We start from the raw sequence: 25,853 nt of genomic DNA, 5'->3' as shown, positions 1-25,853 counted from the left end.
TTATCCTGGAGTTGCAGCAATTCGGTCACATCTTCAGGCTCCACTTGTAATTCTAGTTCTCTTGCTGTTTCTACCACATCTACAGTTCCTTCCTCCCCTGAAATCTTCAAACCCTCTAAGTCATCCATGAGTGTTGGAATCAACTTCTTCCAAATTCCTGTTAATGTTGATATTTTGACCACTTCCCATGAATCATGAATGTTTCCTAATGGCTTTTCAAATGGCAAATCCTTCCCAGGTTTTCAATTTATCTTGCCCAGATCCATCAGAGAGATCACTATCTATGGCAACTGTAGCCTTAAGCGATATATTTCTTAAATAATAGGACTTGAAAGCTGAAGTTATTCCTTGATCCATGGGTTGCAGAAGGGATATTGTGTTAGCAGGTGTGAAAACAATATTAATCTCACTGTACATCTCCATCAGTGCACTTGGGTGACCAAATGCATTGTCAACGAGCAGTAATATTTTGAAAGGAATCTTTTTTCTGAGCAGTAGGTCTCAACAGTGGGTCTGAAATTTTCAGTAAAGCTTGTTATGAACAGATACACTCTGTCATCTAGGCTTTGTTTTTCCATATATAGAGCACAGGCAGAGTAGATTAAGCCTAATTTTTAAGCATCCTGGGATTTTCAGAATGACAAATGAGCATTGGCTTCACCATCTGCATTAGCCCCAAACAAGAGAGTCAGGTTGTCCTTTGAAGCCTTGAAGCCAGGCCCTGACTTCTCCTCTCTAGCTATGAGAGTCCTAAATGGCATCTTCTTCCAATAGAAGGCTGTTTTGTCTACACTGAAAAGCTATTGTTTACTGTAGCCACCTTCATAAACATCTTAGCTAGATCTTCTGGTCAACTTGATGCAGCTTCTACATCAGCACTTGCTGCTTCACCTTGTTCTTTTATGTTATGGAGGTGGATTCTTTCCTTAAACCTCATAAACCAGTCTCTGCTACTTTCAAACCTTTCTTCTGCAGTTTCCTCACCTCTCTCAGCCCTCACGGAACGGAAGACAATCAGAGCATTGCGCTGGGTTAGGCTCTGACTTAAGAGAATGTTGTGGCTGGTTTGATCTTCTATCCAGACCACCCAGACTTTCTCCATATTGGCAATAATCTACTTTTTTTTTTTTAATCATTCCTGTGTTTACTGGAGAAACACTTTGAATTTCCTTCGAGAACTTTTCTTTTGCCTTCACAACTTAGCTAACTGCTCAGTGCGAGACACCTAGCTTTTAGCCTGTCTTAGCTTTTGATATGCCTTCCTCACTAAGCTTAATCATTTCTAGATTCTGATTTAAAGTGAGAGATGTATGACTCTTCCTTTTACTTGAACACTCAGACCATTGTAGGGTTATTAATTGGCCTGCTTGACAAGATGCAGGAAAGTATGACCTGAAGGGGAAGAGATAACAATTAATAGTAATCAATCCAGAAGTGGCACAGATGGGGTAATAATAGGAAGTGAAAGTGAAGTCACTCAGTCATGTCTCACTCTTTGCCACCCCATGGACTGTAGCCTACCAGGCTCCTCGTCTATGGGATTTTCCAGGCAAGAATACTGGAGTGGATTGCCATTTCCTTCTCCAGGAGATCTTCCTGACCCATGGATTGAACCCGGGTCACCCGCATTGTAGGCAGATTCTTTATCGTCTGAGCCACCAGGGAAGTCCCATTAATAGGAAAGAGCACATTAAAAAGCATTAATTGTGTTCCACGTCCTCAACAAGCTAAAAGAAGGAATTCCATTTTCATTAGAAACATGGAAAATATAGAAAGACACGATTGAATTTCTAGGGATGAAAAACAGAGTATCTGAGATGAAAATTATACCTGATGGGAATAATGGCAGGTGAGATAGGGCAGAAGAAAAGATCAGTGAATTTGAAGTTGTAGCTATAGAAACTATCCAGATCCATACACAGAGAAAATGAGTGACCAAAGGAAATGAAAAGAGCCTCAGGGAGCCATGGAACAACTTCGAGTGATTCCAAATATAATCATCATGAATTGGAATCTCTGTAGGCAGGTATGGGAAGGGGAGACAGAAAAAAATATTTGAAGTAATAGTTGCTGAAATTTTTCAGAAACTTCATGAAAACAATGAACTCACATGTGGAAGAAATTCAATGACCCCAAAGCACAAGAAACACAAAATTATACTTAAGTACATCATAATCAACTCAGTCAACAGCAGTGATAAGGAAGAAAATCTCCAAAGCAGTCAGATGAGAGAGACAAGTTACATACAGAGAAACAAATATAAGAATGAAGTACAAAAACTACTAACTATACGGAGCTTCCTTGGCAGTCCACTGGTTAAGGCTTTTCCTTCCAATGTGGGGGGAGTGGGTTTGATCCCTGGTCAGGGAGCTACATTCTACATGCATTATGGCCAAAAAATCAAAACATAAGAACAAGCAGAAGCAATACTGTACCAAATTCAAAAAAGACTTTAAAAATGGTCCACATCAAAAATATCTTTAAAAAAAAGAAAGGAAAAAGAAATTACAAACTAGAATTCCAGGCAAAAACGTGAATGAATCTTACAAATGTTGTATCTTACAAACCTTAAGTAAAGATGGTACAAAAGCATATATGTTGGTACAAAAGCATACATGTTGTACAAGTTCATCTATATCAACTTTGAAAAGCAGGGAAAATAACTATGACAGGCAGGGTGTTTATTAAACTTGGGTGACTGGGGATGAGATACTGATTGGGCTGGGAGCTGGGCTGAGGGCTGGAGGATTATCCTAAGAATATGTAGTTTCTCTATCTGCTTTTGATTACTTAATTGGGATCTGTATATTGTTTGTGTACTTTCCTGATTGTGTGTTGCATGTTGATAGAAGAGTTAAAAGAGGAAGAAAGAAAGGGAGGAAATAAGGAAAAGAGTAAAGAAAGGAAATTTCAGTGCCAAAGTTTGTACACCAAACATTCCAGTGTGGAGCAGTGAGGGTTGTCTACAGTGCTGACTTTGATAAAGATAGTAAACAATGAAAAATCCTGCTGTGCTCTGGGTTCTGACAATGTCAGGTTTAAGAATAACTACAAGAGCTTTGAAACATTTTATGATAGTTACAAATAGAATTAAGTCACAAGAGTTAAAGGAATAAATCTTGCTTTCTAATTTCCCCTGAAGATCATACCAAGCATGAGAGTATATTTAGTAATGCAAATAAAAATAATAAGTAACGTTTTAACCAAAAAACAATATATGAAAGAGGATGACACAGGCAAATAGTTATGACAGTAAGCATAATTTAGGTTACTGAGTGTAAAAACCACTCAGATTGAATTAATTTCAATAAAATAGTAAGGCTTTAAAAATCCAAAGTTAAAAAAAAAGAATGTTTGGGAAATAAACATCAAAAGAAAACATGGAAAACTACTTTAGAATCTCTCCAGTTAGAATTCTAGCCAAAAATCTCAAGTGAGAAAGAGTTGGTCATTTTATATCAATAAAAACTTAAAGCCCTGATGAAATATAAGAATGATGGGTTTTTATGTGTCAGATGATATAAGACGATACACTGCAAATAAAATCCAATTGGAAATGCAATGCGGAATTCACAGATATGATATTATCAGTCAATGACAGAATAAATAGCCTAAAAATGACATGATATCTTTAAAAAATGCGATTAACTATGTGGTCCTATTGGAGGGATGGACAGGCTGATCAATGAAACAGAATAAAGAGTTTGGAAATAGACCCCAGGAGATCGGGATTTCAGTACATATTTAGGCTGACACTTCAAAGACAGATGACTCAATAAATGGCATTAAGACAACTAGTTGGCCATTTGAAAAAATAAACTGTATCCCAATCTCATCCCTTATGCCAACTTAAATTCCAAAAGGAGCAAGGTGAAATGTAAAAGTGAAACTATAAAACTACTAGCTAAAAGAACCAAAGGGTGTATGTGTGTGTGTATATATATATATATATACACACAAAGTTTATATATATATAAATTTTTTTAGTTTTGAAATAAGGACTGCCTTTTGAAATGTGCATGTATACAGACACATGATTGCATTATAAAATGTGTGCACATAGATGTGTACATGCACTGCATGTGTACATAAGTCCACATGTGTCATAAAAGAGGAAAGTTAGTGGCTAAAGCTGAATATATAAATTTTGACATGATAAAGTGTGTAATCAAATTCTACAGAAAAGCTACTAGGAAATGTATTCTCAGCCTCAATGACAACGAATCAACTTTCTTACTCCAAAAATAAAAACTTCATAAATCAATAATAATAATAATGTAAACAACTCAAGAAGAAAATGGGCAAAGGACTCAATTGTAATTCACAAAAGAGAAAATGCACTCATTGTAAATATGAAGACATGAACTACCTCTTCATTACTTTAAGATGCAAATAAAACATGATTTCGGCGTCTTCTTCTGAGTATCAGGCATTTAAATAGGGTTGAAAGTGCACAGAAGTAGCATGAGGAAGGCAGCCAAACATGCTCACACACCACTGGCGGGAGATTAAAGGGCATAACCTCCTCATCAGCAATTTTGACAAAATCTAATAAAAGGTAAACTGTTTACCCTTTGATCCAAGAGTTATGCATTAGGAATTTATCTTAAAGTAACAGCCACCAAAAGTATAGAGAGAGGTATTCACAACAATGCTCGTTGCAGTGCTGTGTTTGATGGTGAAAACAAAAAACAAAAGGGGGCATACCAAAATTTGTCCATAACATAGAATATAATGCATCTTATAAAATCTCTGAAGAAAGTATAATGACAGTGTAAGCTGCCTATGAAATGTAAACTAAAAAAGAATCAAAATGGAGATTAATTGGAATGCCAGGATACATTTATGTATTTTGTATATTTGTGTATGTATGTGTGTAGATACAGTTTTTATATTTGGACATACACAAAGACACACACTTATACAGATACATATGTATGTATACATATATATACATGTGTGTATGTACCTACATATGTATGTATACATATATATATACACACATATATATGTATGTGTATATATACATATACACACATATATATATACACATACATATGTAGGTACATACACACACATATGCAAGCGAATTATAGCAGTTTACAGTATTAACAATGGCAATCCCTTAGTTGTAAAATTACTGGTAATTCCCAATACCTGTATTAAGTGTTTCTATGTGAAAACTGCTTTTCTTTTGTAACTACAAGAAATAATTGTAGCAATAATTTACATTAGGAAAGAAAATTTTATTGGCCCTAGAAACTAAGAAATAGAGGACTAATAGAAAACTAAGAATAACTTAGACATAATCAAATTCACTTTAACCTAGGTTTAAATTTCATCTTAATCTGGGGTATTTTTAGACATAGTGAAAGTAAAATTTTGACCAATAGCAGCAATCAAGTTTCAAGCTTAACAAAAGGACATAATTTCTATTATCTTTAAGAGACACATCAGAGAAACAAATTCTTCGTTCTTAGGAAGATCTGAGCATCTAATAATCTATAAATAGCAAAGCTATATTGTTGTTGCTATTGTTTAAAAACAGTCTATTTACCTACCAAGTGAATTTAGGTTTATCCTCCTCTAGAAATGTTTGACCCTAGACTGATGTTCCCAGACCAATTTTAATGCAAATTAATTAAAGCATTAGCTTGAGCCAAACTTAATTACCAGGCCTCACAAGAAACAATCATGTGATCCATTTCTAAAGGAAAGTGAATGGATTTTGGATTATCTGTTCTAATGGCCCCTGCCCATTAGTATGGATGATTGAGTTCGCTGTATAAAAAATATATGTATAAACTGTGGGATCCTTTATGTTCTTTTATTTCCTCTGCCAGGAGGGATTAGGGCAAAGGACAGTGGGTAGAATTCAACCAGACTGAATGTAGAGGGGCAAACATTAAGCATGCCCCATGGGGTCAAGAAAGTGGATGGAATGTGGTATGTCTGAGTGGCTGCAGAGAAAGGCAGATGGACGGGAGTCCCGAAAGTCATCATTACCACACAGCAGGCCTGCGAACAGGGCTTGGAGCTCATACAGACCTCCTCCTCCAGCAGCACACCAAATCCTGGCATGGCTCAGGAAGGAGCACGGATGAGCATTTCTGCATTGCAAAACTGAGAACCTCATGTCTTTCCCCTTTTGTCACTACTTTAATTTCAGAATCAATGCAAAGAAATAGAGGAAAACAATAGAATGGGAGATAGAATAGAAAACAATAGAATGGGAAAGACTAGAGATCTCCTCAAGAAAATTAGACATACCAAGAGAACATTTCATGCAAAGATGGGCACAATAAAGGACATAAATGGTGTGGACCTAACAGAAGAAGATATTAAGAAGAAGTGGCAAGAATACACAGAAGAATTATACAACAAAGATCTTCCTGACCCAGATAATCACGATGGTGTGATCACTCACCTAGAGCGAGACATCCTGGAATGTGAGCTCAAGTGGGCCTTAAGAAGCATCGCTACAAACAAAGCTAGTGGATGTGATGGAATTCCAGCTAAGCTATTTCAAATCCTAAAAGATGATGCTGTGAAAGTGCTGCACTCAATATGCCAGCAAACTTGGAAAACTCAGCAGTGGCCACAGGACTGGAAAACATCTGTTTTCATTCCAATCCCAAAGAAAGGCAATGCCAAAGAATGCTCAAACTACCACACAATCTCACACACTAGTAAAGTAATGCTCAAAATTCTCCAAGCCAGGCTTCAACAGTACGTGAACCGTGAACTTCCAGATGTTCAAGCCAGATTTAGAAAAGGCAGAGGAACCGGAGATCATATTGCCAACATCTGTTGGATCATTGAAAGAGCAAGAAAGTTCCAGAAAAACGTCTACTCCTGCTTTATTGACTATGCCAAAGCCATTGACTATGTAGATCACAACAAACTCTGGAAAATTCTGAAAGAGATGGGAATAACAGACCATCTGACCTGCCTCTTGAGAAATCTGTGTGCAGGTCAGGAAGCAACAGTTAGAACTGGACATGGAACAACAGACTGGTACCAAATAGGGAAAGGAGTACATCAAGGCTATATATTGTCACCCTGCTTATATAACTTATGTGCAGAGTACATCATGAGAAATGCTGGGCTGGATGAAGCACAAGCTGGAATCAAGATTTCTGGGAGAAAAATCAATAACCTCAGATATGCAGATGACACCACCCTTATGGCAGAGAGTGAAGAAGAACTAAAGAGCCTCTTGATGAAAGTGAGAGTGAAAAAGTTGGCTTAAAGCTCAACATTCAGAAAAGTAAAATCATGGCATCGTCCCATCACTTTATGGCAAATTGATGAGGAAACAGTGGAAATAGTGACAGACTATTTTGGGGTGCTCCAAAATCACTGCAGATGATGAATACAGCCATGAAATTCAAAGACACTTGCTCCTTTGAAGAAAAGTTATGACTAACCTAGACAGCAGAAACATTACTTTGTCGACAAAGGTCCATCTAGTCAAAGCTGTGGTTTTTCCAGTAGTCATGTATGGATGTGAGAGTTGGACTATAAAGAAAGTTGAGCACTGAAGAATTGATGCTTTTGAACTGTGGTGTTGGAGAAGACTCTTGAGAGTCCCTTGGACTGAAGGAGATCCAACCAGTTCACCCTAAAGGAAATAAGTCCTGAATGTTCATTGGAAGGACCGATGCTGAAGCTGAAACTCCAATACTTTGGCTATGTGATGTGAAAAAAATGACTCATTTGAAAAGACCCTGATGCTGGGAAAGATTGAAGGTGGGAGGAAAAGGGGAGGACAGAGGACGAGATGACTGGAAACATCACTGACTGGATGGACATGAGTTTGAGTAAGCTCCGGGAGTTGGTGATGGACAGGGAGGCCTGGCGTGCTGCAGTCCATGGGGTCACAGAGTCAGAGAGGACTGAGCAACTGAACTGAACTGAATGTCAGAAAAATGAGAAAGAAGAAAATGTATGTATTTTTGTCCAAAGAGAAGATTGCATATATGTGGCATCTAGAAAAATGGTACAGATGAACCTATTCACAGGGCAGGAATGGCGACGCAAACAACAGGCAAGGGTGAGGGGGAATACAGCAGATGGGATGAGCTATGAGATTCGGATGGACATATATACACTACCATGTGTAAAACAGATGGCTAGTGTCAACTAGTGTATAGCATAGGGAGCTCAGTTCAGTGCTCTATGGTGACCTAAAGGGGTGGATGGGGGGAGGCGGTGGGAGGGAGGTCCAGGGTGAGGGAAAAGAGAAAAATATGCATACATATAGCTGAGTCACTTTGTTGTATAGCAGAAGGTAATGCAATGTTGTAAAGCAACTATGGTGCTGGTGGTTTAGTCGCTAAGTCGTGTCCAACTCTTGCGACCCCATGGACTGTAGCCCTCCAGGTTCCTCTGTCCATGGGATTCTCCAGGCAAGAATACTGGAGTGGGTTGCCATTTCCTTCTCCAGGGGATCTTCCCGACCCAAGAATCGAACCCAGATCTCCTGCATTGCAGGCAGATTCTTTACTAACTGAACTACAAGGGAAGTTCCCCAAAGCAACTATACCTGCCCCCTGAAAAAAAAAAAAAGAATGAGACAAGTTAAGGGGCAGGAGAGAGAAATAATTCAAAAAGCTTTGCAATGGCCTCTTATCCTCCAAGTGAGTTAACAGTCCTTACTGGTTGCAGAGAAAATCCCTAGTACACATCACAGCCTTAGGCTGCCACCCCAGGTGGTCCCACCCCATCAGCAGTGCCCAGTCCTTGGTGAATTGCCATCTTACTATTCCTGATGGACTTCCTCTGAAAATGTATGGAGTGGAGTACTGGGAGTGGAGACACCCTGCAGTAAAGTGGCTGCTTCTACTCTCTGAATGGTCTGCTCGTCCCCGCCACTGCACAAAGGCAGATCACAGATAATGAGTTAAGTTTCCAGCAAAGACTAGGAGTTATGATGATCAGTTCCCCATCAACAGTGACAGGGATGGTTGTTGTTCGGTCATTAAGTCATGTCCCACTCTACAACCCCATGGTCTGCAGAACACCAGGCTTCTCTGTCCTTCACCATCTCCTGGAGTTTGTCAAACTCATGTGCATTGAGTCAGTGATGCTAACATCTCAGCCTCGGCCATCCCCTTCTCCTCCTGCCTTTGCTCTTTCCCAGCATCAAGGTCTTTTCTAGTGAGTTGGCTCTTCACATCAGGTGGCCAAAGTATTGGAGCTTCAGCTTCAGCTTCAGCATCAGTCCTTCCAATGAATATTCAGGGTTGATTTCCTTTAGGATTGACTGGTTTGATCTCCTTGCAGTCCAAGGGACTCTAATTCAAAAGCATCAGTTCTTCAGCACTCAGCCTTCTTTATGGTCCACCTCTCACATCCATACATGACTACTGGAAAAACCGTAGCTTGGACTATATAGACTTTTGTCAGCAACGTGATGTCTTTGTTTTTTACTGTGCTGTGGAGGTTTGTGACAGCTTTTCTTCCAAGGAGATAGCATTTTAATTTCATGGCTGCAGTCACCACCAGCAGTGATTTTGGAGCCTAAGAAAATAAAATCTGTCACTGTTTCTGCTTTATCCCATCTATGTGCCTTGAAGTGATGGGACCAGATGCCATGATCTTTGTTTTTTGAATGTTGAGTTTTAAGTCAGCTTTTCACTCTCCTCTTTCACCCTCATCAAGAGACTCTTTAGTCCCTCTTCCTTTCTGCCATTAGAGTGGTATCGTGTGCATTTCTGAGGTTTTTAATATTTCTCCTGGCTGTGTTGATTCCACAAGGCTGTGATCCCTGAAAGGGGTTAGAGAATGAGGCTCACTCAAAACAGTGAAGTTTCCCTTGACATCATCCTCCCAGTAGACAAATGTCAGGGATGACTAGAAACTTTACCAGGAGACATGGCCTCATATGATGCCAAAGATAGAATCTAAGGTATTAGTATCTGTTGCTGTAGTTTAGTCGCTAAGTCATGTCTCACTCTTTTGTTACCCCACGGACTGTAGGCCACCAGACTTCTCTGTCCATGGGATTTCCCAGGCAAGAATACTGGACTGAGTGGCCCTTTCCTTCTCCAGGGGATCTTCCCAACCCAGGGATCAAACCTGCCTCTTCTGTATTGGTAGGTGTATTCTTTACCACTGAGCCACCAGGGAAGCCCGAGATAGTATCTAGGGGATTTTTGGGGGGTGTGGGGAGCGTTTTTTCCCTAAAGATAATGAAATGGAAGCCCAAAGAGATGGTGATTTGCCTAAAACATTCAACTCTTCCTCCAAAATTCTTTGCAATAAATACAGCGCATGTAGTGCTTAGCCTTAGTGCTTTGTTGCTAATGGAAGTAAGTTACAGTCCCTAATTACTATTTACTGACATTGATGAGGACTACAATGGAGGACCAATTAATTAAACATTTATTGATCACTCTTTATTAGTAGGTGTTAGGTAGAGAAGCTTCCCAGGTGCAATGATAAAGAATCTGCCTGCCAATGCAGGTGGAGATAAGAAACATGGGTTTGATCCCTGGGTCAGGAAGATCCCTTGGAGGAATAAACAGCAACCCACTCCAGTTTTCTTGCTGGAAAATACCAGGGACAGAGGAGCCTGGTGGGCTATAGTCCGTAGGGTTGCAAAGAGTTAAACACAACTGAGCAACTTAGCACGTGCACACACTAGGCAGAGAAATACGAATAAAACAATGTGCAACATCACAGTGCTTACAACCTGATAAGGGAAACGGACACAGATACAGCTATATTATAGTGTGATGAGAATGATAAATAGGTGAATAAATAGCATAAATAAATAGGCAAAGGAACTCAATGTGCAAAGATGTGATCACTTTGTATGGTACCCAGAGGTGAAAAGGATGGAAATGATTTTGGGGGGTAAAGATTCTGCATGGCTTTCTGCCCCATATAAAGACTTTTGGGGACTTCCCTGGTGGTCCAGAGGCTAAGATTCCATGCTTCCCAGGTGGCACTAGTGCTTAACAACCCGCTTGCCAGTGCAGAAGACATAAAAGATGCAGGTTCGATCCCTGGGTCAGGAAGATCCCCTGGAGGAGGAAATAGCAACCTACTCCACTATTCTTGCCTGAAGAATCCCATGAATAGAGGAGCGAGGGTAACAGTTCACAGCGTTGCAAAGAGTTAGATGCAGCTAAAAAGCAAGAGGGTTCCAGAAAAATATCTATTTCTGCTTTATTGACTATGCCAAAGCCTTTGACTGTGTGGATCACAATAAACTGTGGGAAATTCTTCAAGAGATGGGAATACCAGACCACCTGACCTGCCACTTGAGAAATCTATATGGAGGTCAGGGAGCAACAGTTAGAACTGGACATGGAACAACAGACTGCTTCCAAATAGGAAAAGAAGTACATCAAGGCTGTATATTGTCACCCTGCTTATTTAACTTATATGCAAAGTACATCATGAGAAACGCTGGGCTGGAAGAAACACAAGCTGGAATCAAGATTGCTGTGAGAAATATCAATAACCTCAGATATGCAGATGACACCACCCTTATGGCAAAAAGTGAAGAGGAACTAAAGAGCCTCTTGATGAAAGTGAAAGTGGAGAGTGAAAAAGTTGGCTTAAAGCTCAACATTCAGAAAACGAAGATCATGGCATCTGGTCCTGTCACTTCATGGGAAGTAGATGGGGAAACAGTGGAAACAGTGTCAGACTTTATTTTTTTGGGCTCCAAAATCACTGCAGATGGTGAATGCAGCTATGAAATTAAAAGATGCTTACTCCTTGGAAGGAAAGTTATGACCAACCTAGATAGCATATTCAAAAGCAGAGACATTAGTTTGCCAACAAAGGCCTGTCTAGTCAAGGCTATGGTTTTTCCAGTGGTCATGTATGGAGAGTTGGACTGTGAAGAAGGCTGAGCTCTGAAGAATTGATGGTTTTGAACTGTGGTGTTGGAGAAGACTCTTGAGAGTCCCTTGGACTGCAAGGAGATCCCACCAGTCCATTCTGAAGGAGATCAGCCCTGGGATTTCTTTGGAAGGAATGATGCTAAAGCTGAAACTCCAGTACTTTGGCCACCTCATGTGAAGAGTTGACTCATTGGAAAAGACTCTGATGCTGGGAGAGATTGGGGGCAGGAGGAGAAGGGTACGACAGAGGATGAGATGGCTGGATGGCATCACCAACTTGATGGATGTGAGTCTGAATGAACTCCAGGAGTTGGTGATGGACACGGAGGCCTGGCGTGCTGCAATTCATGGGGTCACAAAGAGTCGGACATGACTGAGCGACTGAACTGAACTGAACTGAACTGAAAGTGACTTAGCACACAGCACACTGGTGGTCCAGGGTTTAAGACTCTATGTCTTCAATACAAGAGGCATGGGTTTGATCCCTGGTTGGGGATCTAAGATCCCACATGCTGTGTGGTGTAGCTGAAAGAAAAAAGACTTTTGTATCATGATATAGTCCAATTAGACGTAGGATAATTGGAATTCTCATACATTTCTGGTGAGACTATAAAATGGAACAAACTCTTCAGAACACCATTTTTCAGGAGTTAGTCAAGCTAAACATATGTGTTGCCTGTTACTTAACCATTTCACTCCTGGGTTTATACCCAAGTGATATGAATACATATGTCCCTCAAAAGACATATACAAAAATGTTTTTAATAGTGTTATTCATTTAGCCCCAAACTGAAACATATTCATACAATGGAATAATATACATCAGTGATAAATAATAGACCATTGATACATGCAGTGGCAAGGATTAATCTTATAGAAAACATAAAGTAAAATACAAAAGAGCACACACCGTATATTCTGTTTAGTTGAGCTGGGCACATACTCTTGTCTCATAGGAGCCACTGCAAGTCACGTGGTCTCAGGCAGGGAAAGAAGATCTTTTCACAGAAGCAGAGACAACTTGGAAAAACGATGCATCTCGTTTAGGGACGTACGCAGGCTAAGAGCCCAAGAACCTCTGCTTCAGCTTTGTACCTGTAACCTCTAGCCTGGAATTTTTTTTAATGTAACAATAATATCCTTAGCATAAAATTTTAATAAATGATGCAAAATGGACAAATTTCATTTTCTTCTCTTAGCCCTTAAATGTTCTAAACTCCACAGGGGAGAGGAGCAGAACCCAAAAGGGTAGAGGAGAAAATGCTTTCCTAATCAACCTTGGAGTAATCAAGAGTTGGCTGAATTCCCTCCTGACCTTTGCTGTATTTAGTAGGTGTTTTATGAGAATGGTTGAGCTATTAGGTGACCCCTATCCCTGTGTGCTCAGATTACTTAAGGTTTTTTATGCTCTGCTGATAGAAGAATAAAAATACAAGTACTATTTTAATTTCCTAGGAATCCTCAATACAGAAAGATCTATATAATAGAGAGAAATTGAATATAATTAACCCATGCAGTCTAGAACTTCTTCAACATTTCGACTTCCAGTTTGTATCCATTGATGTTCAGTGTATTGATAAGCTAGATACTAATTACACCAATCAGTTCAAAGAAAAGCTTTTTGCCTACATTATCTGGATATTTCTCATTAACTAATCAATATAAATTTGATAATTTACAAAATGAGATATTCACCTTCGGCTTTGGTTTAGAACCGTTCTCTACCTCTCCAGGCATGATCAAAGCATGGTTTCTGAATTGATTGTCTTTTCAAACCAGGGATAAAGCTATGGCCATCCATATCATATTTATTTTTCAATCACTGTACTTAACAGGGCAAGAGAATGATTCAACGAAGAAAGAAGTAAAACTTGAGGCAGAGTCCCAGAGTTCATACATGGAAACAGAAGGTATTGGACCCAGAATATATTGTTGTCTGAGGATGCGGTGACATTGTTGTGACGTCTGTATATGCTGGTGTGTGTGAGCAGGGTGTGCGTGTGCTTTTAGGCAGTGATTCCTGGAGAGTGGCTCTCGTGGTCTCCTTAGGTGACCGTTGAAACTTGGAGGGGAAAAAATAACTTTAACTTTCTGAGCTTTAGTCACTGTTTTCTCGCAGATTCCAACTACAACATCTCTGAGCTTCCTTTTGTCTCATTCTATTTAGAGCTTTCATCAAACCAAGAAGATGCCATGATGGTGGAGCAACCAGAAGTGACCCCACTAACAGACGACCAAGAAGAAAACGAAGTTGAAAAAGGTAGGACTGCCCTTAAATTACCCCATCAAGGGTAGGGGGTTTCTTTGGATTCCTGCCTAGAATCCCACCATCAGCATTATCCTTGTTCAATTGCAGACTGTCAAGGGGCAACATGAATATTTCTTTAATTCTGAACTTACTTTTGAAAGTAAAATAAAATCCAAAAGTAGTGAAAGAAGATACTTGTAACAGTTTTTCATTCTTTCAAGGAGTATGAGGATGTTTTTATTATTAATTTAGATTCATTTTTTACATTATGGTCTTGAGAAAACCTCTAAGAAACATATTATGAACTAGATGGGTGAAAGTCTTAGAAAATCTGAAATGGCTTTAAAACAACTAAAGTAACCATTTTGTATTGATTTCATTCTGTCATCCTTCATATGGTAGTGATTAAGGAAGCAATTTGTATAAAATGCATGCATTGTATGAACCTTCTAAATTATAAGTTCGTCCACTAATATTAGGATACAATAATATTGAGTACTGGTAAAAAAAAAATAAGTGAGCATTATAATGATTTCAGAGAACATTAGAGGAATGGTCACTTTGTAAATTTTAATGTAGCATTTGGGGCAAGAAGCCAATATATTAAAAGTGGACATTAAAAATATCTTTAAATTTATCAAAGAAATTTATTAAAGAACTTAAAGAATTTAAAAGGAGCTAAGAATGGGAAGTAAAAAATGAAATAGTTTTGTCTCCTATACTGTATCATAAATCATACCATTCTTAAATATGTGTTTGCAAGGTCGTTACAGAGTAATAACTTGACAGGCCTTGTTTATAGAACACAGTGATCAATTTTGTTTCCAAATGAAAATGCAGACATGATCTCAATTGTAAAATCAGGTCAATAGTAAGTACAGCTTCCAAATTACAAACTCTTTTTTGGCAGCAGCATTGACACAGTTTAATTACCAAGTCATGTGAGTGATTTTGAGACTTTTTTTTTTTAATCCACTGCATTTAGAGCACAATATTCTTTTGTATTTTTTGTATTTTGTATTTTTGTATTTTGTCTAATGACCTTTTCTCTGATAGCAAATCCTAGTTCAGACTCATGACACCATGTTTCTGGCAGGTCAAATAAATTTTGGAGAATTCATGTCTGACAATGATAATAGAAAACTGATACAACTCTCACTTGAAATACAGATACACGGCCTTGCTCCTTTTGTTACTGTACACAAGTCCATGTGCCCAATTCACAGTGAGGCCAAACAAATGGAAATGTCAGCGTTCTGAGCAAACAAAGGTTTATTGCAGGAACATAGAAGGAGAACAGGTGGCTTATGCTCACAAAATCCCAAACTCCCTGAAAAGTTTCAGCAAAGCATTTTCAAAGGCCAGGTAAGGGAGAGGAATCCAAGAGTGTGAAATCTGTCTACAGCAGAAATTATTTACTTTTTATGCTGCACCTCAAGACATGCAAATGAGGAACATCAAACAACTGGTTCATTGTCCTTTTTTTCACTTGGCCTACAAGGGAAAAGTCCGTGCTCAACACACGTTGACTTGTCACCCTTCTCCCAGTGGTTTCTCCAGCACATGGTGTTCCTACTGAAGAGCTCAGTTCTCTCCCGTAGGGATCAATGCCAATCCTCTTCTCCAATGGCACATGAGGAAGAAGTGAGATCAAATTCTACTACTTGCTTGTTTCAACTCTGAAGTTGAATTTCTTTGTTAAGGGACTGCTCTGGTGGTCTTTCAACTTAAAAAATCATTCACATCCTATAAGTTGAGAGTTACAGTTTACTCAATGGGAATTTTCAGGACTTCAAGCCTAGGAGACAGTACCTTAGATAACTACTCCAAAGAGGCAAAGTGGGTAGCCGGCTTATATAGAAGTTTTGCAATAAAGGGCAGGCAGTCTGAACATCAAAAGATTATTGGTAATTAAAAGAAAACCAGATATCTCAAGTTAAGGAATTTAGCACTTTTCTATGTATGATAAGATACAGGAGTCTGGGCTCACCAAAATCATTCCTTTGATACACACCTCCCATGTCCAGGGCCAGTATCCTGTATTTTCACATCCCAAGTTTCCTCAGGGCTCACTGTGGGGAGTGACTGCAAGGAGTGGCTGCTAGATAGCAGGTATTCTTTTCTTTCTTGAGTTCTGTCAGGGCTCACCAGCTCACTGTTGGCAGTGGCTGAAGTTCCTGATGACCGTGACATCCTTTGTTTACTGATATGACAGGAAATACTCCATTCCTCAGTCCAGTGGTTAAGAGTCCATGCTCCCACTGCAGAGGCCATGGATTCCATCCCTAGTTGTAGAATCAAGACCCTGCCCCCCCCCCCCCACACACACACACACACAAAATATATATATATATAAAACTTCTTTGTTACATGTTCTGCCTTGAATTTGTTCTTGTTCAGTTGCTAACTTGTGTCTGACTCTTTGGACCCATGAACTGCAGCACACCAGGCTTCCCTGTCCTTCACTATCTCCCTGCATTTGTTCAAACTCATGTCCATTGAGTCAATGATGCCATCCAACCATCTCATCCTCTGTCTCCCCCTTCACCTCTTGCCCTCAATCTCCCCCAACATCAGGGTCTTTTCCAATGAGTAGGCTCTTCAGATCAGATGGCCAAAGTACTGAAGCTTCGCTTCAACATGAGTCCTTTCAATGAATATTCAGGGTTGATTTCCCTAAGGATGGACTGGTTTGATCTCCTTGCAGTCTAAGGGACTCTCAAGAGCCTTCTCCAGCACCACATTTCAAAAGCATCAATTCTTCGGTGCTCAGCCTTCTTTATGGTCCAACTCTCACATCTGTACATGACAATATACAGTGAGATGTGTACTGGAAAAACCATACCTTGGACTGTATGGAGGTTTGTTGGCAAAGTGATGTCTCTCCTTTTTAATATGCTGTCTACATTTGTCATAGCTTTCCTTCCAAGGAGCAAGTGTCTTTTAATTTCATGGCTTCAGTCACCATCTGCAGTGATTTTGGAGCCCAAGAAAAGAAAATCTGTCACTGTTTCCACTGTTTCCCCATCTATTTGCCATAAAGTGATGGGACCAGATGCCATGATCTTTGTTTTTAGAATGTTCAGTTTTAAACCAGCTTTTTCACTCTTCTCTTTCACCTTCATCAAGAGCTTGCCTTCTGCCATTAAAGTGGTATCATCTGCATGTCTGAGGTTGTTAATATTTCTCCTGGCAATCTTGATTCCAGCTTGTGAGTCATCCAGCCCAGTGTTTCGCATGATGTACTCTTCATGTAAGTTAAATAAACAGAGTGACAATATACAGCCTTGATGTACTCCTTTCCCAATTTGGAACCAGTCTGTTGTTCCACGTCAGGTTCTGACTGTTGCTTCCTGACCTGCATACAGGTTTCTTACGAGACAGATAAGGTGGTGTGGTATATTTTTGTTTAAATTTGAAATAACTTAAAATTAATCACCTCTATCATCTTATTCCTTGCTTCAAAGTAAGAATTGAAAGCTATTCTGTTGCCTATAAGGAAAATAAAGGATGGAAAAGGAAGTGATAAGGATTGGGACATAGATTTGGGGTGTGATGCAGTCCATGGGGTCACTAAGAGTCGGACATGACTGGGTGACTTCATTTTCACTTTTCACTTTCATGCATTGGAGAAGGAAACGGCAACCCGCTCCATTGTTCTTGCCTGGAGAATCCCAGGGACGGGGGAGCCTGGTGGGCTGCTGTCTATGGGGTCGCACAGAGTCGGACACGACTGACGCGACTTAGCAGCAGCAGCAGCAGCCTTGGTCCTGCCCCCACCAACAAGCTGGATGAACCTGGGGCAAGTGATTTAAACTTTCAGGGCCTTAGTCTCCTCATCTGTAGGAGGGTGATAAAGTACCCGTCACGTGTGGTTGTGATGAAACTTTAATGAGTTAGCACCTGCAAAGCAATTCCAACAATACCTGACACACAGAAAGCATACCTTAAGTGTTTAATATTTATCATAATTGGATACATTGATGACAAAATCAACAGAATCCGCATGTGCAGTTCCTCAAGTCCATCTGTATTTTGAAGCTGTAAAAATTTCACATAGTCCACATTATCCTTCAAGGGCAAATTGTTCTGCCCATTTCATTCTAAGTGCCATCTACTACAGGCTATTTTGGTATACGTGTTTAATCCATAAAGATAGAACAAGATAGAACAATTAATGAAAGGTAAGGAGACATTTCTCTGTATTCAGAATTTTATGTTTTGTCAAAACCTCAATCTTCTGTTTGAGAAATGCTGATTCAGCCATAATTTCTATTTTTGTTCTGGGTTTTAAAAAAAAATATTTATTTATTTAGCTGTGCCAAGTCTTAGTTGCAGCAAGTGGGGCCTTTTAGTTGTGGGATCTAGTTCCCTGACCAGGGATTGAACCTGGACCCCCTACATTGGGAGCACAGAGTCTTAGCCACTGGACCACCAGGGAGGTCCCTAATTTCTATTTTTTGAAAGAAGATGGCATTAATTAATGGTAGAGCCAGAGATTAAAAGTAGCAAATAAATTCAAAGTTATAGAATGTTCTTTAGCTTTCTTTTGTTTCATATAGTTACCATAGAGTCTTATTTGAAAACATTTTGAGAGTATAGCTTGGAATTTTGTGTATATTCATAATGTCTCTAATGGGAAGTTGCACATATGCATTAAGAACCTCTCTAATCAGCAAAAAAAAAAGAATATTCTGTTAAATTTCTAGGGGAATTGTTTACAGCCTTAGAAATATTGTTTCTCTTTTGAGAATCTTTCGAAGGAAACAGAAAATAGTTTGAAAGTGGTTCCTTTCAAAACATTCCAGACTAGAAAAAATGTATCTAGAGCCTTTACTCTCATTTTGCGGCATTCTGTAAGATTAGAAAATATACTTAATCTTTAGGATATATCTTTGATGGCTCCCAGGTGTATGGGCACAGATGTTGTAATGTTGTTTTGAAGTTAGCTCTACCAAAATATGGGTTTTAAAGAGAAGTGAAAATATTCAGCAGAAGTTCATGCTGATAAAATCGCACAATAGCACAATGGACATGCCCCTAGGAGACCTGAAATACAAAAATTTCAACAGGCATAAAGTGAGGTTTCACATATGACAGCTTTTCTCATATAGCCACATTGCCTCTTCCTAAATGAGTCCAGTTTTATTCTTCCCCAGCAGGATCTGTGCACATTTGAAATCCAGTAAAATAGCATCATTTAGGTTAATAACCAAATAAGAAAGTAACCCTATAGATCTCCCCTCAAAAGGATCTCTTGTTTTAGCATAAAATATAAACTTAGCCAGCATTAAAATGTTTTTCTGAATATTTTTATTTCTAGTTGAATTTAGAAATATTTAATATAAAATCTTAACTAGATCAACAGAGTATCATTATTTTATCTTATTTTAACTTACATTGCTTTATGAGCATATTGGACTTCCTCTCCAAGTATTATATAGAATGCATGCATCCCAATTATTTTTCTCATATCCATCAGTAATATAATATGGAGTAGTAATCCTTTATTTACTTTGGGGTGATCAAAATGTTGATGGAGATTTAAGGTATATCATGGCCCAAGATCTTCTTAGAAAAAGATGAATATTGACAGGCATGCAAGTGAAATATAAAGCAGCAACAAATATAAGTTATCACATCCTTCAGCTCATGTCTTGGCCTCTGATGAATAGGACTATGAGACTATACGTGGAGAACCGTGGCTTCTGGCTCTGGTTATGTGGTTGCTGGCAATTCTTTACCTTTTCTAAATCCCACTTTCTGGGGTAGTAAAATGACATGCATGAACTCATTAATGCAGGGATGACATTCTCCAATTTTGTAAACTTTGTCAGAAGGCCAGCGCTGAAGAACCACATTCTTCTTCTTCTTTTTTTTTTTTTTTAATGAGATCACAGCTTCCATTTATCTTTAATTTTTGGCTGTGCTGGGTCTGTGTTGTGACATGTGGACTTTCTCTAGTTGTGGCACTTGGGCTTCTCTAGCTGCAGTGCAAGGGCCTCTCTGCTGCAGAGCACACACTCTAGAGCGAATGTGCTGAGTAGTTGCAATGCACGTGCTTCTCTAGCTGTGGTACATGGACTTAGTTGCTCTGAGGCATATAGGATCTTAGTTCCCTGACCCGGAATTGAACCCGTGTCCCCTGCATTGGAAGGCAGATTCTTAACCACTAAACTATCAGGAAGTCCTGAAGACCCACATTCTTGATGAAACAAGGGGTGATGAGATGGGAGCCAGTGGTCATCAATATACTGAGGAAGCTAAAACTGTAGGTTTTACTCCGTTTTACTCTATTGCATTCTATTGATAAAAATACAGAGGTGTCCTAGACCAGACGTAAAGATCAGCCATATTAACTTATTTTAGTTCAGGGCTTAACCAATCATTGGACAGCTGGTAATTCCCTGAAGATACTTTAAGTGGGATAAAAAGGGCCACTATCTCAAATTAGGTTGACGCACAAACTCTTTCTTAGTTCACCTGAGAAATTTTTCTTGGAGTTCTCTGGCCACTGTTTCATCTTTCAGTGAACACACAGTAAACCGCTTTCTCTTCTGTTCCTACCAATCAAGCTCCTTAGGGTTTTATTTTGTCTGCAGAATACCGCTACACAGCCCTTGGTGTTTTCCGTTATTGATGGGATTCTTACATCACTGATGGAGCCCTTTCCCCTCTTCTTGAAAATCAGCCTGCACACCAGCAATGAAGCAACACATAAACACACAATGCCTGTGACATTCAAGCGTTCATATTCCAGTCTGTGCTTTCCTACAGAGAATCATGCTTCAGGCACATTTTTGCTTCATGCCCAATATTCTATGAAATTTCATCTTGATTAACTTACTGGAATTTAATGTTTTCTGAAGCTCTTTGTATCTTTTCAAATGAAGTCAACTTTAGTAATGCTGCTTATTTCACACTGGCAGTACTATGATTTCATTTTCAAGGGCAGTTTCATTTTCAAATGGTTTCTTTTGTTACCAGTCTTATTTCCTAACCGTGTTTTGTAGCTAGAATTTGTCAACCAAAATTTTATTTTAGAATCTAAGATAAATGATAATGCTGGTGCCTGTGAAGCTGCGTGCTTCAGATTGGAATTTGAACTAGGACTCAAACCCAAGCAAAACCCTAACTGGGACTTGAACCCACAGCCTTTTAATTAGAATCACTGTGACTCTAGTGTCCAGACTTACTGAGACTCATGTTTTCTGTGTCATCACAGAAGGACTTCAAAGACAGGCAAAGTGATTCATAAGAAGTAAATGTGCTAATATAGGATGTTTGTGCACGGTGCAAGTAGGCAGGTGAGGAAGCTCTGCTTGGAGGATTAAATGAGCTACCATTTTATAATTAAGGGAAAATCAAAGTGAAAGTTGCTCAGTTGTGTCCAACTCTGCGATCCCATGGACTGTAGCCTGCCCCATTCCTCTGTCCATGGAATTCTCTCCAAGCAAGAATACTGGAGTGGGTAGCCGTTCCCTTCTCCAGGGGAACTTCCCAACCCAGGGATCGAACCCAGGTCTTCCACATTGCAGGAGGATTTTTACCATCTGAGCCACCAGGGAAGTCCACAAGGTAAAGTGGGAGAAGGAAAAAGTCCACCTCAAATAGAAGTGAGACTTAGCTCAATAGCTCCTCCTTCGTATCAGGCAGGAGAGTGTCTGATCCTATGAGGTCAGACTGGGATTTGTAGCACTTACATCAGTAGAAGAATGGTAACATTTTCTTTCACCTAATGGCCTGGGGCACATCTTGTGCTTTTATTTATGGCTTTATAGTTAAGTAGTCCTGCTTTATTCTACAGTGTTCAGGTAGATTTCTTGAGCAATCATGTACATACAGTGGTCTCCCAAAGTTTCCTAGATTTCCCTTTTTGTCTATAGTCCCCTACTGGAACTTCTACAGCTGCCTGTATAACTATCCTATTCTATGCCTATCACCTATTCAGCTTTTCTGAATTTTTTTTAAGTATTTAATGAAATTTCTTATATTGGTAAAGTATACTGAATATAAAATTTTTTTTAATTTAAGTAAAGTATTTAAGGCTTCTACATAGCTCTGTGTATGTGACATATACATATAGAATCAGTTCATGCAAATTCCACTATATAAGTAAAGATACAATGTTTTATTCACATTTTACATTTAAAATAATTTTTAGAGTGCAAATTTTCTTCAGGCTTATCCCTCAAACAAAAGTATAACCTATAATTTTGAAGTAGAAACAAAAAATATATTCACTGCTACAATAATAATTTTGGTTCCATAATGTAGTAGGTGTATATATGTGTGTAAATTTAGATTATACACATGGAAACCTCATATGTAGCTTCTCAAGAAGAAAGTATATATTAGGCCAAGTCCCCCAGCTTGCTATGATCATCTTGTCTTTTAAGAGTTATAAAAAGTTGCCCTAAACCTCCATTTTACATGTCAGAGAGGAAGAACCACAAACCTAAGTGTATGTTAGGCTCAAGTGAACGTGAGTAGTGGTAGTGTCAGTTGCACAGTTGTGTCCAGGTCTTTGCGACCCCGTGGACTGTAGCCCACCAGGCTCCTCTGTCCATGGGATTCTCCAGGCAAGAATACTGGAGTGGGTTGCCATGCCCTCCTCCAGGGGATCTTCCCACCCCAGAGAGCAAACCCAGGTCTCCTGCATTGCAGGCAGATTCTTTACCATCTGAGCTACATGGAAGCCCAAGCGAACATTAGGATTGAAATTTATAATTATATAAATCTTAGGATCAAAAATTATAATTCTTACTCTATCCCTATCTGGGGAGTTTTGAGAGAACTTCTTTTCTACTAACTCTCTAACATCCAGATTGTTTCTGGATCCCCTCTTTCTTCTTAACTTTGTATCAAGCCTAGGTTGTCTGGTTTTCCTTGTGGCTTATCAAAGTAATTTGCAAAGATAAAAAAGATCTCTTCCTTAAGTGGAATTCTATATCAAGGTGTTGAACTTTAGCATCATTCCTTCCAAAGAACACCCAGGACTGATCTCTTTTTTATTTCTCTCTGTTGCATTGGAGTTCTGTAACTCTCAGTGCATAAATTACCTTAATTCTTTTTTTTTTTCCTTTTCCAAAACAACTTTTTACTGAAATACAGTTGATTTATAATGTTGTATTAGTTTCAGGTATACAGCAAAGTGATTCAGATATGTGTGTGTGTGTGCATGTAAATATTCTTTCAGATTCTTTTCCATTATAGGTTATTATAAGATATTGAATATAGATATAGATATATATATATACACACAGTAGGACCTTGTTTATCTATGTTATATATAGTAGTATGGATCTGTTAATCCCAGACTCCTAATTTATCCCTCCTCCCTCTTTCCCCTTAGGTAACCATAAGCTTGTTTTCTGTGTCTGTGAGTCTCTTTCTGTTGTGTAAGTAAGTTCATCTGTATCATGTGTTTTATATTCCATGTGTTCAGTTCTGTTCAGTTACTCAGTCGTGTCTTTGCGACTTCATGAACTGCAACACGCCAGGCCTCCCTGTCCATCACCAACTCCCGGAGTTCACCCAAACTAATGTCCATCGAGTCGGTGATGCCATCCAGCCATCTCATCCTCTGTTGTCCCCTTCTCCTCCTGCCCCCAATCCCTCCCAGCATCAGAGTCCTTTCCAATGAGTCAACGCTTCGCATGAGGTGGCCAAAGTACTGGAGTTTCAGCTTCAGCATCATTCCTTGCAAAGAACACCCAGGACTGATCTCCTTTAGAATGGACTGGTTGGATCTCTTTGCACTCCAAGGGACTCTCAAGAGTCTTCTCCAACACCACAGTTCAAAAGTATCAATTCTTCGGTGCTCAGCTTTCTTCACAGTCCAACTTTCACATCCATACATGACCACTGAAAAAACCATAGCCTTGACTAGACGGACCTTTGTTGGCAAAGTAATGTCTCTGCTTTTGAATATGCTATCTAGGTTGGTCATAACTTTCTTTCCAAGGAGTAAGCGTCTTTTAATTTCATGGCTGCAGTCACCATCTGCAGTGATTTTGGAGCCCCAAAAAATAAAGTCTGACACTGTGTTAGTGATGCCGTTTGGTATTTCTCTTTCTCTATCTGACTTACTTCACATGATAACCTCTAGATCCATCCATTTGGCTGCAAATGGCATTAATTCATTCTTTTTGTGGCTGAGTAGTATTCTACTGTATATATGTACCATATCTTCTTATCCATTCACCTGCCAATAAACATTTAAGTTGCTTCCATGTCTTGGCTATTGTAAATAGTGCTGCCATGAATATCGGGGTGCATGTATGTTTCTGAGTTATATGAAACATCTTTTCCAGGTATGTGCTCAGGAGTGGGATTGCTGAATCACATAATAAACTCTATTTTTGGTTTTTGAAGGAATCTCTATTATTCTCCATAGTGGTTGCACAAATTTATATTCTCACCAACAGTGTAGGAGGATTCCTTTTTCTGCACACTCGCTTCAGTATTTATCGTCTGTAGACTTTTTGGTGATGGCCATTCTGACCAGTGTAAGGTGATATCTCATCCTGGTTTTCATTTGCATTTCTCTAATACCTTAGTGATGCTGAGCATCTCTGCATGTGCCTATTGGTCATTTGAATGTCTTCTTTGGAGAAATGTCCATTTAAGTCTGCCCATTTTTGATTGAGTTGTTTGTTTTCTTGATATTGAGCTGTATGAGCTATTTGTCTATTTTGGAAATGAGTTCCTTCTCAGTTTCATTGTTTGCAAATATTTTCCCCTAGTCCATAGGATGTCTTTTCATTTTGTTTATGGTTGCCTTCACTGTGTGAAAGCTTTTAAGTTTAATTAGGTCCCATTTGTTTATTTTTGCTTTTATTTCCATTATGCTGGGAAATGGATCAAAAAAATTATCGCTGCAATTTATGTCAAAGAGGACTCTTCCTATGTTTTGCTCTAGGACGGGGGTCTTCAACCCCCAAGGCTATGGACCAGTACCAGTCTGTGGCCTGTTAGGGACCAGGCCACATGGCAGGAGGTGAGTGGTGGGCAGAACCAAAACCATGCTCCCCCTGCTTCCATCTGTGGAAAAACTGTGTTCCGTGAGACCAGTCCTTGGTGCCAGAAACACTGGGACCTGCTGCTCTGTGAGTTTTATCCAGGCTTGTATTTAGGTATTAAATTCACTTTGAGTTTACTTTTCTATATGGTATTAGAGAGTGTGCTCATTTCATTCTTCTACATTTAACTGTCCGGTTTTCCCAGCACCACTTATTGAAGAGATTGTCTTTTTTCCGTTGTATATTCTTGCCTCCTTTGTCATAGATTAATTGAGTGTAAGTGTGTGGGTTTATTTCTGGGCGTTTTCTCTTGTTCCATTGATCTGTGTGTCTGTTTTTGGGCCAGTACCATACTGTTCTGATTACTCTAGCTTTACAGTATAGGCTGAAGTCAGGGAGTCTGATTCCTGCAGCTCTTTTCTTCTTTATCAGTATTTTTTTGGCTCTTCAGGGTCTCTTGTGTTTCCATACAAATTAAAAAAAAATATTTATTCTAGTTCTGTGAAAAATATCATTGATAATTTGATAGGGGTTGTACTGAGTCTGTAGATGACACTGGGTAGTATGGTCACTTTAACAATATGTATTCTTCCAGTCTAGAAACACTGAAGTACCTTCATACTTAACAGATGTAAAGAGTAGTTCTTATTTGCATATACACATAATATTATTTTACATCTATCAATACTATCATTAAATATTCCAAAATTAGCTTCC

General features: G+C 39.2%; 1 protein-coding gene and 1 non-coding gene across 4 annotated transcripts in view; one reads left to right on the top strand and one right to left on the bottom strand.

The window, feature by feature from the left end:
- The window catches only part of MACROD2 (mono-ADP ribosylhydrolase 2), a 2,318,987-nt gene that overhangs the window by 2,213,891 nt on the left and 79,243 nt on the right, over window positions 1-25,853 (top strand). For all 3 annotated transcript variants that reach the window (XM_044928284.2, XM_025264700.3, XM_025264701.3), the window contains exons 15-16: window positions 13,700-13,774; window positions 14,032-14,124. In XM_044928284.2, coding sequence (XP_044784219.2) covers window positions 13,700-13,774; window positions 14,032-14,124 — 168 coding nt within the window. The remainder of the gene's footprint in view (window positions 1-13,699; window positions 13,775-14,031; window positions 14,125-25,853) is intronic.
- TRNAG-CCC lies at window positions 18,481-18,553 on the bottom strand. The gene has a single exon. It is a non-coding gene; the product is annotated as a tRNA-Gly (tRNA).

This window comes from Bubalus bubalis, chromosome 14, assembly GCF_019923935.1.
Source record: "Bubalus bubalis isolate 160015118507 breed Murrah chromosome 14, NDDB_SH_1, whole genome shotgun sequence".
NCBI lineage: Eukaryota > Metazoa > Chordata > Mammalia > Artiodactyla > Bovidae > Bubalus > Bubalus bubalis.
The sequence above is the reverse complement of the archived record's forward strand: the minus strand, read 5'-3'. Positions and strand labels throughout refer to the sequence as shown.